Consider the following 14,956-nt stretch of genomic DNA (forward strand, 5'->3'; position numbering starts at 1 on the left):
TCTTCTATTTTTACCACTTTTCCTCCGTATCTAATTTCAATCCCTTGCTGTCTTCCCTTTTTTGTTTTGGAAATTTTCAAACCTACAGAAAGTTGAAGAATGCTAGTGACCACCTCATGCTTTCACCTGGGTTCATCAGTTGTTAAAATATTAACTCCATTTGCTTTCTCTCACATATTTTATTTTGCTGAAGCATTTGACAGGCATGCAGACATCATGACACTTCACCTGTGAATATTTAAGCAGCATCTCTGAAGAATAAGGCCATTGTTATACCTAAGTATGACATGGTTACCTCACCTAAGAAAACTAATATCAATTCAGCAATATCATCTAATATACAGATGATATGATATTAGTAATATGGTCTAATATATCTTCTAGAACTGTTCTTTCCAATCAATAATCCTTATGTTTTTGAGTCCTTCTCCCAAGTCTTGTATTTTTTTTTAAATACCCTTTTAACTTTTCTGTTGCTAGTCCTGGCTTTTCTCTCTCACTTTAAAGTAATCTCCTCCCATATGTTTTTAATCTTAATTTCATGGTGACCCCTACTCTCTTTCGCTTCCCGTCGTGAGTCTTGTACTGTCTGTTACTGCAGCTTCTGGAGCTGCGGTTCAGGAGGAGGCTGTCAGGGAACTCGTGCCCCCGCTGGGTGGAGTCCCCTTGTCCTCTGGTCACTCTGGCTTCCCTCCCACATCTAAGTCTGAGATTTAAGGACTCCAGGGGTCCGTGACTGAGGACTCTTGGTTATTGGTGACAAACCCAGTTCACATGAATTAACGCAAGAGGATTTGGCTCATGTAACCAGAAAATCCGGAGTGTCAGACCTAGGCCTATGCAGGCGCTTAAGTCACATCAGGCGCCTGACCCTCCAACTCCTGGCTCTGCTTTGTTCTCTCTTGACTTAGCTTCTACCAGACTTGCAACCCCAAGGGAAAGAGAATTGTTTTCTTCCGTAAGAATTCCAGAGTAGAAATACCAGACGGGGCTCTTATTGGCTTGTTACTCTGCCCTCCACAAGCACACAAACATAATAACCTTAGTGTCTGAGACATGTGTTAGTTGACTTCCGTTCGTTGTGAGTCTGGGGCTTTCAAGTGAATACTGCAGACTGTAGAAAACAGCAGCTGTGGCAGACCACCCAGCAGGGATTGGACCTCTTGCTATGTGCCAGGTAAATCACTTGGAAAGGACCTTCTTTAGGGTTCCAGCCTTGTTGAAGAGTGGGTTCCTCTTCTGGACCCTCTCTCCACGGGGGACTTGCTCTTAAATACTCTGCCTGCAAGTCCCGTAACATCAGCTCCTTCACTGAGTCTGTCCGTTGGCAGGCACTGGGTCAGATTACGCACACGCGTTACATTGTCACCACTCCACCACGTCCCTCTTGTCGGCCCCACTTTACCCATCGGAGGAAACTTAGGCCTAGGGAAGTGACTTAGCCAAGGTCATATGCCTGTCAGTGACCAAGGCTGTGATTCAGAACCCAGATATGCCTGACGCCAGAGTCTGTGCAGATGCTCATGGTATTGTTGAGAACTTAGGAAAGAACTTGGCTACTTCTTGTCTTGCTTTCATAGTTTTTCTTCTTTTCTCTCCCCAGTTTAATGTCTTAAGGGCACTAACTTGTGTTTGTGACTTGTTTTGTAAACTTCGAACCTTGACATTTATTGCTTGGCTACCATTTAAAAAACTAAGACAGTAAGTAATACATGCACTTGATAGAGAAATTTCAAGGGGTAAGTCTCACACAGTTCTCCTAGCTTCTCCACCCCAGCTCTGTTCCCCCTTTGAAGGAAGCAGAATTCACTTTAGGCTTAAGCACTAAGAGGCCATCTCATGAGCAGAGGGTCAGTTATTCCCACGTAAATCCCTTATCAGAGGGAGAGGGGATCCGCGGTGGGAACTTCGCAGTAGGAGGGAACAGGCCCAGGGGAAGCACCTCACAAACACTCTGACTCCAGCCCGAGTTTTTCTTGAGATCTTGAGCTCATTATCTGTCATCTGCTTGGGTATCCCACAAATAAATCCATCATCCCAAACTGAAATTATATCCCTCTTCTTTTTTTTTTTTTTCAACTTTTTGGCTGTGCCACATGGCATGCAGGATCTTAGTTCCCCGACCAGGGAATCGAACCCACTCCCCCTGCAGTGAAAGCATGGAGTCTTAACTGCTGGACCGCCAGGGAAGTCCCCGTCTCCGTCTTCAGTCTGACCCTCCTCTATTCCCTGTTTCAGACAGCAACTCACCCAGCACCAGTAGCCCAAGCCATAAGCTTGAGAGATACCCTAGACTTAACTTCCTCCGTCAACTGACCGAGTACTGCTATTTTTATCCCCAGAATATTTTTGCAATCCATCTCTCTTTATCCCATCCTCCAAATCTGCGTCTTTCTCTTGGGTTCTTCTAGTAACCAGCAAACTCATCCCCTTGAGTCCACCCTTTGCCGCCAACCGCTGAGCTCAAGTATAGCTGACCGTGTCTTCCCTGCGGAAAATCCCGCACCCACTGCCGACAAGTTCCTTACCAGACGGTAGGGCCCTCCTTCGTGACCTGATCCCGGCCACAGCTTGAACCACAGGCCCCCCCACCCATGAGTTCACGCTCCAGCCATACCCCTGCCTGAACAAATGACATCTGTGCACACGGGGCGCTTCCATGTCTCCTGCCCTTGCCACGGGGCTGACCCTGGCAGAGCCTTAGAAACGGCTCAGGCTTCGCTGCCCTGGAACGCCTTTCCCAAGCCTCAACTCCTCAGCTTCTGCTGAACGACTCTCAGTTTTCACAGATTTTTAATACTTTCGTTTTTCGTTTATTACACAAAACATGGTATTTATAATTTAGAACATACTGATTAGTGAAAATAAGCCAATGTTATTTCTACCATGTGTTGGTAATCTTTAACATTTTGGTATGTGTTTTATGGAAATGGAATCATGCTGTTTATAGTCTCTTTTCACTTAAAACACCAATCTTTCATTGTGTAAAATTACCTCTATTTAACCAATCCCATATCGTTGGATATCCAGTTGTATGCCATCAATATACTTTTTGTTACATGTATCATGTTGAATTTTCTCTTTATTTTGACAAATTTCAAACAGGATAGTTGACAGTAGTACAGTGAATGCCCATATACGTGCATATACCTGTCAGCTAGTCACCATTTGTTAACAGTTTTGCTACTGTTTTTTTTTTTTTCCTGAACCATTTGAAAGTCAGCTGCGGACATCTTGATGCTTCAAGATGTATTAAGTATGTATCTCCTGAGAATAAGGTTAGTTTACTACATAATACTGATTATATCGAAGAAATTTAACACTTGTCTTATCACCTGTGTAGAGTCCAATTGTCCTCAAAATGTCTTTAAGTTTTTTTTCCCCAAACCTTTCAAGCTTCACATTTCCCATGAAGTTGATGTGTCTCTGGTCTCCTTTAATTTAGTTACCCTGTCCTTTTTGTCCCATATCATTGGGGGTTTTTTTTAAGTCCCACCTTCTGGATTTGTTTCCTCATGATCAGTTTTACCAATACCAGAGGTGACATGTCCTCAGTTCATCACGTCAGGTATTGGTGATGCTGAATGTGAAACATCATGTGGATTTTAACTGTCTCCCGTATTAGATGGTGAGCTACCTGAGAGTGGAGACAATCTTTATCCTTGTGTACCGAGGCCCTGCCTCGGGGAGTGCGCCGCACATGGTGAGCACATCGTTGTTTCACTGGGTACGTGAGTGCACTGGCTGTCTGGGAGACACAGAAGAGCGACGGGGCCACACACAGGTCACGACAGGCCTCCCAGCCACCCTCTCACAAAGGGCCCTGCCTACAGCAGACACACTGATCCTCGAGGGCACTCGTGGGAGACGATTAAAAACTATGCACACAATCCCATTTATCCTAATTCACGCACTTTGGAATGCTACATTTGGCCAGTTTGCTGCCTATGTATAGTGGCACACAGGTCTCTCAGAGAACTTTCCAGCAAGTTTTTAGACCAGAAAGGCCTCTGCTGTTGTTTGAACACCCAGATCTTTAATAGCATCATCAATGAGTAATGTGTGTGATTCAGTGAGCTTTTTTTCCTCATTCTGGCTCCTTCGGGACTTAGCTACAGAATGATGTGAAGGGGCCGTTTCACTGCAGGTGTGTGGTTAAGAGGTTAGCAAGCAGTCACTTCGGTGGCAGTACTGCTGGACTTCATGATCTTAGGCAGCAGTAAAGACAGATGCAATTTTTGGTAAAATGTGCAGCTGCCATGGGGGTTAAAATAGCGAGAAGGACATTTACCCCAGATGTTAAATTATGGTACATTCCCATCAAAGGAGTCTCGTGCAGCCTGTTTTGTTGCCTACCGGACCTCTAGTGCCTAATAAGCACTCAAACTATTTGTTGAATAAATGCAGTTGTGAAAAAGAATGAGGCAGTGCCTTACGCTCCAATTTGGCAGTTTTCCAAGAATACCTTGTTAAGTATCAATATTAAAAAAAAATGCAGTATAACAATGAATGCTTCCTATTACTGAAAAAGGCCGGAAATACGGCTGCCTGACTTTGTCTATAGTAATTCTAGAGCGACACAGAAGGAACTGGCAACATTGGGTACCTCCAAGAAGGAGAAGCAGGTGGGAGTGTGGCCTGAACCCCAGACCAGACTGCAGAATCTTGCCATGTCATCCCTCAGCCATGAAGATTCTCTGCCGGCTGAGGGTCACTCAGCCAGTCCCTCCACCTCTGTAACGCTACTTCCTACTTAACTACAAGACCTTGGTCTCCTCCCTCCTACAAACTAGAAGTTTCGGGAAAAGTAGAGAAGTATTTTATGATAGGTCTCTCAAGTTAAATCTCATCAAGAGTTAGGCAATTGCCTACATTAATTCTAAAGACCTAACGCAGTGCTAGGAATAAAAGGAGCACAAGTTAATACTTACTGATATATGACAAAGACACAATGTCAAAGTAATCTTCTAGGAGGAAAGAGAACCTTTTATCCTCCAAAATTACTAAATTCCATTAATTCAGAAATGGATCCTTAGGACAGGGATGAAAAATTAGTCCCACACACTGGTGTCAGCTGATACATGGAATAATCAGTAAACTAATGGAGGCACAAATATATTTGAGGCATTTTTGAGGCAAAATGTTTTTTATCACTAATTCATTCCTCATGCTGAAGGTGATGGGAGAGCAACTTGTTTCAAGTACCCTGCTGGAAAAGTCATATTTTTGATATGCATGAATACCAATGACAAATTAGACAAATCTCTAAAAATGCTAAGCAATGTCAATATAAAGAAAGCACTTTAGAGACAAAATTAAAAAACTGAAGACAGAAAAATGTTGGTTTTATAGATTTATTTTCAACAGGCAAAAACACTTAAGACAATTTAAGTACAAGTCTAAACAGAATTACTCTGTCAAAGTCAGCAATGATGCAGAGATGCGTTCTCACTTCCAGACACTCGCCAGCATCTTCTGAGTCTTCTCTCAGTGAAGAAAAGGGGTCTGGCAAAAGACAAGTTCAGTGTTTCTCTCTGGTGCTACTGACCTTAAGTGATAATCTCTGAGGTGCTAAATCCAGGGTAACTAAACTTATAGACTCTAATAAAATGTTTTATTTTAAAAGTCTGATCACTTGATTATTCTACAGCCTAAAGAACAATAGCTAATATTTATCACGAGGCTTCTTTACATCAAGCATTGTATTAAGTGATTTACATACACTATTCAATTTTACCTTCACAGAAGCCCCAGGTAGGTCCTACCATTATCCCCATTTTACATATGAGTAAACTGAGGCTTACAGAGGCTACACAGCCTGCCCAAGACCACAGGCTTATAGAATGTTGCAGAGCTGAGAATAAACTCAGGTGTCTGACGCTAGAGTCCATCCTCTTACCCAAGAGGCCTCTCCTGCCTCATTAAGAGCCAGGCCATCTCAGCTTCCTGGACAGTTACCCTTGGGTGGGTAACTGAGGGAGGCAGAGGTCTCTGCTTCTGTGTTCTGTGTTGCCTTGCACAGTTTTTTGTACAAGGCTGGTTTTACGAGGAGGGCTGACAATCAGTAAGAGAGTCCTGTCCAGGCGTGAACTGCTGTCAACACCTCTGGAGGAGAAAGACAATCACTAGGGCTGGCCTCCTTGGAGTGGCAGATAACCAGAAGGTGCCTGCATTTTATAACCAGTGAAAACCTGTCAAGCACTTCCATTTTTCCATTTCTTCCCAAGTCTGTCTTTACTGAAGAACCACAGAGAGATTAATTCTATGGGAGAACATAATTCCATAAATCAAGTTATTTACCTGATATTTTATTCATATACATCCTTCTTATCTGCAATGTAATCTACAATTTCTTGTGGGCACATTAACTTCTCCGCGTCTATATCAGGAATTTCAAACCCTGAAAGTAAAATGTGCAACAATGCGTGAGTGTAGAAAATGCCAGTCCTTTAGAACTGAAAGTATCTAACACTTCAGCAATACCCAGAAGTACATCAAAAATTTCCAGCAACCCTGAATCCCATTTAAGTTATGAGCCTGTTATGTTTCCAGGCAACATATTTTTTAGATACAATTCACATATTAGAAAATTCCCCCATTTAAAGTGCAAAATTCAATGGTTTTTAGTATATGCACAAGGTTGTGCACCATCACCATCATCTAATTCTAGAACATTTTCATTACCCCCAAAAGAAACCCCATAGCCCTAACCGATACCATCCCTCTAGTTAGCATACTCTCTGAGGAACTGTAATTAAGTTCTGCTCTGTAGGAAGGCACAGAAGTCCCTTGGCTTCCACTCAGGCAATTCACCCCCAAAATGAGCCGTGGAACCTTGTAAAGGTCTCATTTGCACAACTAACCGTCCCAGACAAGGGTAAGTTGGAGTGTGCATGGGAGGCACTGCAGGAAACCAAAGCGTGCATGCGCGTATGAGTCTGTGCACACACACGCCCTATCCTTGGCACACCCAGCACTTCTCTAGACATTTAGGCCTAGCTCATCGGGGAGGGGGCGGGGGAAAGGAGGGAGACGGTGCACCAAGGTGTCATCAGCTTCTCCACAGGTGAGGCTATGCCCTCATCTTGGAGCCCCACCTCAAGAATCTCCGTGCCACACCCCCCCAGGCCTCTTCTGGTCGCTCAGCCCTTGGTATTACACCGGGCACTCTGCGGACCTGCAGTAAGTGCTCTCCAAACAAGTGCACTGTCTCTAATAATCACTTCCCCCGACAGTAAGCAGGAGTGGGGGAGGGGTGGGCACGACTGTTGCAAACCCCAATCAGGCTCCCAGCATTTCTCTGCGTTTAATCCACCGAAATCAAGAGCCACAACAGGCAGGTCCAAGACTCAGCCCGTGTGTGTTACCAAATTCGTCTTCCATGGCCATGATAATCTCCACTTGGTCCAAACTGTCTAAGCCCAGGTCTTTCATAAAATGGGAATTTACTGAGAGCTGCAAGACAAGAAACACCAAACGCAAAATTCAGTCTGTGAGAGCGTTTGTTTCTCAAGACAACTGAATGGTGAAATATCAATCATTATGCAGAAGATTTTTTAATATAAAGAGGCCATATTTTAAACATAAAGAGCCATAACTAACATTATACATTTAACGTGTGCCAACCCACACTTGGTGTGCTTTATATGTTAACTTACTCTACCTTATTTTGAAATGGTTAGCAATATATATAAAGCTAATGATGAATTCACTTTACATACTTTATGATGATCTCTGATCACTGTTCTGAATGACATGTGAGAGTCTGGTTTTTCCTGCTGCCTTACTGACCACTAAGACACCTCACCTTAGAAGTGACCTTCTGCTCCCTCAAGAATACCACACAGTGTCTACGATCACCCTGTCTTTAATTTAGACCTCAGGATCACCAGGAAGAATTCTTCAAAAACCACACCGAAAACAAACTACCCTACCCACACCACAGATTCTGTTATTAAAGAAGGAATGTTTTAAGGTAGCCCTGTGAGAAAAACTCCAAGAAGAGTTAAGTTAAAAAAGCAAGGTGCACAACAGTATTTACAGTGTACTACCAGTTGTGTTTTTTTTAAAAGGTTGGGAGATAACAGATCACACAGTAAATACAATATACATACATGTACTTGTATATATATCTATATGCCCTTCCATGTGCATTGAGAATCTCTGGAAAAATACTCAGGAAGTCAGGTCAACTGGCACCTCCCAGAAGCAGAACTGGGTGCCTGGGGTGACTTTTTACTGAATGTCCTTTAAACCCTTTGGATTTTGTACCATATGACTAAATACTCATTTAAAGAAAAAACATTTAAACCACATCAATTACCTTTTCTGGGTCAATCTTGTCATAGAGTTTCAAGACGTAAAGAACACGGTCCTTGATTCCCTCTAATGTCAAAGGGGGTGCGTCACTATACTGGCGGCACAGCGGTGTAACTCCACCTGGAACCTAGACCAAGGGAGGAGGGAAGCACTGTTGTTGAGCCTGAAATGCCTCTAAATAAAGGCACTAGCCTACAGATGTCTTTCACAAAGCTTTCATGGGGTTAGCAAACCCACCTCATCTGATTCTAACTGTGGCCATTAGGACACACCGAGGCCTCATGCTGGGTGGTGTCAGAAGCCCTAGCAGTTCAAGAGAATAAAAATGGATCTCCTTTCCCCTCTGAGCCAGGACTGGCCCCCTTTCCTCTGTTCAGCCATCAGGCTTTGGACATTTGTTCCGCTCAGTAACACTGCCACTAAAATCATCTAGGGCCTGCAGAAGAGCCTAAGGCTTCTCATGGCATCTCAAGCAGCCCACTGCCTCTGTAAGGCACTGCCACCTTTAATACCCAAGTCAAAATAACTCACGCCAAGAGTTGTCAGGGTGAACTGAAAGGCAGCTCACACTGAGAACCATACACTGGAAGGGTCTAATTTGGCCCCAGCAGTAATTACACTGACTTTGGCCAAGACAAATGAAGCCAGTACCAACCCAAAGAAGAGGATGATGGAGCCTGACAGGCATACATTCCAATCTATTTTCCTTCCAAGTGGGCTTGCCTTGTTGCCACCAACTAAATAATGAGCCATTCTGATCTTTGCCATGATGGAGTAGTATCTCAAATCTCTCTGATATTAGCCTACTTGGTATTCAACTAGGTGTTAGGGTCCTGACTGGATCCCTTCACCAAATGTGGAAGGGGCTCCAAGTCACAGATCAGTGGACTTAAGGCCGTGGGAGGTACGGTGCACAAGAGGAGAAAATGAGACAGCCGTCTGGCAGTTCTCACTGCAGAAGTCCCTAATCTGAACTGGTTTGTTCTCCTTCTAAAGTTGATTTTAAGTCTGCAGTTTGGAGTTCTTAGGGCATAGAAACCCACAGAAAGTGGGTTTGCCTGTTGGGGTTAAGGTCCTCCAGAGTCACAAAGGTCTATGAAAAATCATAATAAAAAACACTGCCAAATGAACCAAATCAGCATACATCTGTTTTAGAAACATTTATCTTGCTAAAAAAAAAAAAAAAAAAAATCAGGTATTGAAATCAGGTTTAATCAGCAAGCCAAAGAGATTACATGAAGAGTTTTACGAATATTCTAAAGAGTATTTCTGGGTACTTTCAGAGTTTTAGAGCACTTGTTCTTTTTTGTCTAAATTTATGGTCTCCTTTCCCTTCCGACTACAGCATGGGTTATGGAGACCTCTGCTCTGGGAACATCACCAGCCTACTTATCAACAATGACTAGAACAGGCTTTCAAGCCACAAATAAAAGTAAAGAAGCAGAAAGGACTAAAGAGAAAGGGGGAGAAGACATGAGTTAATATTGGTAATGACAGAAAAGAAATCTGAGGTGGAAAGATCTAACAGAGGCCTCGTCTGTGTGCATAGCGAGAGGTGGTATGAGGTGGAATTATCGCTGGGAGAGGGTGAGAGGCAGGGGAGGCTGATGTGCTCGGCACCCAAGGGAAAGGAAGAAGCTGGTGAGGGCGCGCTTGCATGCAGCTACCCAAGCGGCCCACTAGGTGTCAGCAAGGACCCCAGCAGCACTGGCAAGTGCCTACAGGGGCCAGGTGGGTACCTTGTGATTAAATGAGATCAAAGGGGACTCCACCTGGAGACCATATGCCAGTCTAAAAGGGTGGCTGCAGTGGGCTCAGCAGGAGGCAGGAAGGTGTAGCGGGTGAGAACTCAGACTCCGGAATGACAGAAGTACCCTGGCACTAGCTCTTTGTTACTAGCTGTTTGGCCTTGGGCAAGTTATTTAACCTTTCTATGCCTGTTTCCTTATCTGTAAAATGGGCATAAACAACAGTACCCAAGTTCACAGGACTGTTGTGAGGCATCAATGAGATCATGAAACATAAAGGGCTTAGAACACTGCCTGGCACACACCTAGGAAGTGCTATTTAGGGCTATCTAGTAGGATCAGGATGACAACGACCTGCCAGTTTGAGAGTTTGGCAGTAGTGTAGCCCTGAAGTACTCGATCTGACTCCTTCCCTCTCGATGCCACTGCCCAGCTCTGGTCTCTTTATTGATTTTCTATCATTATGTCAGGCCATAGTACCGCCCTAAGCACTTTACATATGTCATCTCCTTTAGAGCTAATAATAACCCCATTTTACAGATGAGGAAACTGAGAAAGAAAGGTTAGGTATCTTGCCCCAGGTTTCCCAGAATGGCCTCCTGGAGGGTCTTACTGCCTCCCTTCTACTGGATCTCAGCCATTTAAAAACAAACAAAAACAAAAAAAAGATATAGAATGGACAAGCACTTCTGAAAAATGTCCCCAACAGCCAACATTGCTTCTGGTGTTAATTATTCTTCCCCAAGATCTACACTTAACAATTACATGCGACAAAAATCACCTCCCACAGACATCAGAGAAGGCACTGTCTGCAGGGAAAGAATGACTACCCTGTGAACTAGCAGAAGTAAACCCGACTATTAACGTCTATCTTACCTCCAACGGGGTCCATCTCTAAGGGAAACTCAGAGGAACCCAGATGGCTTTGAAGACCATCTCTGCAAACTACCCGCTGGACAGCTCTACCCAGATAGCACAGATATCTCAATCTCAGTTTGGAAATAAATTCCTTACCTGTTTCCAAAACACCTGCTCGCAGACCTCTATTCCTTCTCTACCACCTGGGGCTCTAGCCAGAAACCTCAGAGCCAACCTCCACTCTTCCCATTCCCTCACCATCATGTCTACTGGGTCACCCAGCCCAGTTGATTGGGAGGAAAGGTCTCAAACATTCCTTCAACAAATTGCATTTAATCTTTACTCCCTGTGACCTAGGCAGAGAACACCCATATTCTTCAGTGCGGTATACAGCACCCTTCAATATACCTGTCTTGCCACCTCAACTCGGGTCTCTCCCTTCCACAGGCGCCTAAGGGTCAACCCTAAGTAAGTGCCAGGCTCTTCCTGGCCTCCGCACATGCCATCACATCCTGCCCCGACTGCTTGAGAAACTGCGGCCTTCAAGACCATGCTGACTGGGGGTTTTAATTAAGCCCCTCTTCTTGCTTCTGCACTGTACACACACCTGTCCTCACGTGTGGCAATGTCTTGCCTTTACCTACTACCTGCTTGTCTCAGCAGCCTTTGAGCTTTACCTTATGTGCCAAGCACTGTGTGGTGGGCTGGATCCACAAAGATAAATAAGACATAACCTCTACGCTCAGAGAAGCCTATGGTCTAATGGAGAAGACCAATACAAACAGAACATATCAATTATAATAAAAATGTGGCAAGGGTATTTGTAGGCTGCTACAGTAACAAAAGTTGTCAATCAGTCCTTGAGAGGCCAGGAAGGTAGAGACACCAGACTTGCAATTAGCCAGGAAAAGGATGGGGACAGATTTTTCAAGGAGGGAAGGACAGGCCAAGAAAAGGAAACAAGGCATGAAAGTGTAATGTGTAGGAAGAAATCAGTTCATGTTGCTGGAGATTAAAGGGCAAGGTGGTACACCGATATGGGCCCTGAGGCTGAAGAGACAGGGCCTGGGGCTGCAGAGCCTTGAGTAAGACAAAATAGGTTTGTCTTATTGGGGAATGAAGGATGTGGGGAAAACGAATGCATGATCGCAGCCCCAAGTCCAACACCATCATGCATGTCAATCTGGTTCCAGTACCAGCAACAGCTGAGCTTTCCCTGCACAGATGCTTCGTCTTCATCTGGGTGCTGGGTCCCACAGAACTCCCTGGAAATTCTCTGTGCTCTGGCTGCCAGACACTTCAGATTCGGGGTTCTGGGTCAAGTATAAGACTTCAAGGCCCCATTTTAGGCCACTATCCTTTTTTTCGTACCTTCTATTTTATACTGTTATATTTTTAGACCCAGGAAAGCTGCCTTAGCTCCTTTTTGGGGGGAATCAGTTAGTACATAAATGAATAACTAGTTGCTCTGGGGTGAGCATAATGGATGGATTTGAGGAGGGAAAACCTGACAGAACGGAATAGGTAGAACGAGTGAAGGTTCAGACGAGATGAATAAGGGCTGGAGGGGGAGGTTTGGGGTGACTGGCATACAGGCAATAACAGAAAGTGAAGAGACAGGCCAGGGAGAGTGTGTGGTAAGAGATCTCTGGACCTCACCAACATTTAAGGATTTGGTAGAAAGTTCCCAACTAGGTATAAAAAGAGATGAACCAAGAGAAAGTAGTGTCAGAACAGCATGGGGAAGACAGCACAGCAGGGAATAAGCTGGCAAGGTTAACATATACAGCTGCCACGTGTCCAATGAAGACATGAACTGATGTCTTTCTTTTGTATCCATCTCTGTATCCCTCAACAATGAACCAAGTATTTACTCTCCACTTCAAGCCGCAAAGGATATAAGGTGGCTAAATGGGAGCACTCAGTCAAAACCACTTTGTAAATATAAAGAAAATGGTTTCTCTGCTGTAACTGTAAACCAAGCAGAGACAGTGGAACATCTCCGAGCACCCAGCTATTCAAGGCATGGTCCAAGGACCAGCAGCAGCAGGGTCTTCTGGAAGCCCTGTGGAAATGAAGACTCTCAGGCCCCTTTCCAGAATCTGTATTTTAACACAGGTGATCAGTATGCACAATCAAGTTTGAATAGCAGTGCTCTAAGAATAAGGAATATCACTTTGCCTCTTAGCCTAACACCGAAGTCGGTCTCAGGAACCAAACGGCAACTATACACACTGCTCTTTTAACTCAACTTCAAAGTGACACTTTTAACCTTTTGATTCATCGATAAGACAATGCCCCCTGAATGAATCCACTACACTGTCAGTAAATCTTGACACTGGCTGCATAAAAGAATCACTGGCAACTTTTAAAAACCGATGATCAAGCCCCACCTCTAGAGATTCTAACTGATTTGGCCAGGGCATCCTTAGTTTTTATTCTCATATCTTAGTCAAGATTGAAACCACAATTACATGAAGTCCTGGAGTTTGAAAAGGGAATTCTCAACTTAACCTTGGGAGTCTATCCTACTTTAAGACAACAGTTCTTAATCTTGAGGCGCTTCAGAATCACCTGGGGAACTTAAACAAAAAACATGTCAGTGCCTCATCCCAGAAGAGTAAACCAGATGGGGAGGGGGGGAGCCCACGAGGGATTTATTTTTCTTTCTCTTTCAAGCTACCCAGGTGACTTGAATGTGCAGCCAGGGTTGAGAATCACTGACCTAAGGAGAGTTTCAGTCTCAAAAAGATTTCATCAGATAAAAAAAAAACTAGATACTACTTGCTTCCTATCCTTCCAAGAGACCCAGAAACAGGCAAAAGGTGCCACAGGGAGAAATCCAGGGAGAGAACTGCTGTGAAGAAGGCTGTAGGCCAGGGTGTCTTCCTCTCTGCACCCTGTCATTATTTTTTTCCTAGAAAGCTATCATGGTATTTATCATTATCACTACGATTAACGGCAACCAGTATTGTGAGAGCTTACCAGGCACCGCCCTCGGTACTTTACCTGTATGATCTCCTCTAAACCTCGCTGAAACTCCACAAGGTAGAAACTAGTATACCATTTTTACGGTTCAGACTGAGGCTTAGCGAGGTTACAAGGCTTTTCCAAAGTTCCGGTGTCAGCTTTCGAACCCAAGGATGTTTGACTGGAAGGTCTGTGCTGTTGCCCGTAATCACTAGGTCACCCGGGTCCCGGCAGGGATCAACCAAGCACCGTTAGGCAGTGGGACGGAGAGCGAGCAGGCGTCCCCGGGTCACCCCCGCCAACAGCAGCCACAGTAGCTGCGGCCCCGGTGCCTGGCCCGTCCCCACCACCACGAGCGGGCCCGACGCCTGACCCCAGCCAAGTCCCCCCAAAGTCACCGCGAATCACCTGCGTGAGCACCGAGGCCGGATGCGGAGCCCCAGGCCTCGCCCTGGCCCCCGCGGGGAACAGGGTAGTGCAGAGTGACCGGGCCGCGGCCAGCGTGGGAAGCCGGGGCAGCGGCGCGAAGGCGGCGGGCAGTCGGCGGACACACGCGCAAAGGACACGAGCCGCCATGGCTACGCCGACCCAGGAGGCACTGCGCCGCGCCCTCCGGTCCGGTATCCTCTTGACCTCCGCACAGGCGACGCATAGAGCGGCGCTGTCGCGAGCCGCCCGCGGTGGCGGCCCCTGGCGGCTCCTGGCTGCACTGCGCCCTCAGGGCGCGCGCGGTCCTGCCCTCCAGGTCCGGAGGCGAATGGCTGCTAGAGCCAGAGCTAAAAGGGCGAAGATGTTGTCTTTCCCTAAACACTCATCACTGACGCAAGAAAGGAACTTATTTTTGTTTATTCTCTGAAAGTTCTGAAATACATTTGAAAGGTTTGATGCCGGGAATTCCCTGGTGGTCCAGTGGTTAGGGCTCCGCGCTCTCACTGCCGAGGGCCCGGGTTCGATCCCTGGTCGGTAAATTAAATCCCATAAGCTGCGGGGCACCACCAAAAAAAAGAAAAGTTTTGATGCCGCGATTCTTCCATAGAAGAATTTAAATTAATTTAAATTAA

General features: G+C 45.3%; 1 protein-coding gene across 1 annotated transcript; it reads right to left on the reverse strand.

The window, feature by feature from the left end:
• Positions 1–5,344: 5,344 nt before the first annotated feature.
• NDUFAB1 (NADH:ubiquinone oxidoreductase subunit AB1) lies at positions 5,345–14,534 on the reverse strand. Its single transcript, XM_061208637.1, has 5 exons — positions 14,304–14,534; positions 8,324–8,446; positions 7,368–7,455; positions 6,301–6,400; positions 5,345–5,505 (listed from the first exon to the last, which is right to left on the reverse strand). The coding sequence occupies exons 1-4, from the start codon at positions 14,469–14,471 to the stop codon at positions 6,309–6,311; spliced, it is 471 nt and encodes a 156-aa protein (XP_061064620.1). The 5' UTR covers positions 14,472–14,534; the 3' UTR covers positions 5,345–5,505; positions 6,301–6,308.
• Positions 14,535–14,956: the final 422 nt, after the last annotated feature.

This window comes from Eubalaena glacialis, chromosome 13 (assembly GCF_028564815.1).
Source record: "Eubalaena glacialis isolate mEubGla1 chromosome 13, mEubGla1.1.hap2.+ XY, whole genome shotgun sequence".
NCBI lineage: Eukaryota > Metazoa > Chordata > Mammalia > Artiodactyla > Balaenidae > Eubalaena > Eubalaena glacialis.

Excerpts from the sequence above, each read along its gene's own strand:
- NDUFAB1 (XM_061208637.1), bottom strand. The coding sequence starts at position 14,471 with ATGGCGGCTCGTGTCCTTTGCGCGTGTGTCCGCCGACTGCCCGCCGCC. Across the intron at positions 8,447-14,303 it reads CGGCCTCGGTGCTCACGCAG|GTTCCAGGTGGAGTTACACC; the intron begins GTGATTCGCGGT and ends CCCTTGGTCTAG. Across the intron at positions 7,456-8,323 it reads ACAAGATTGACCCAGAAAAG|CTCTCAGTAAATTCCCATTT; the intron begins GTAATTGATGTG and ends CTTGTCTTGCAG.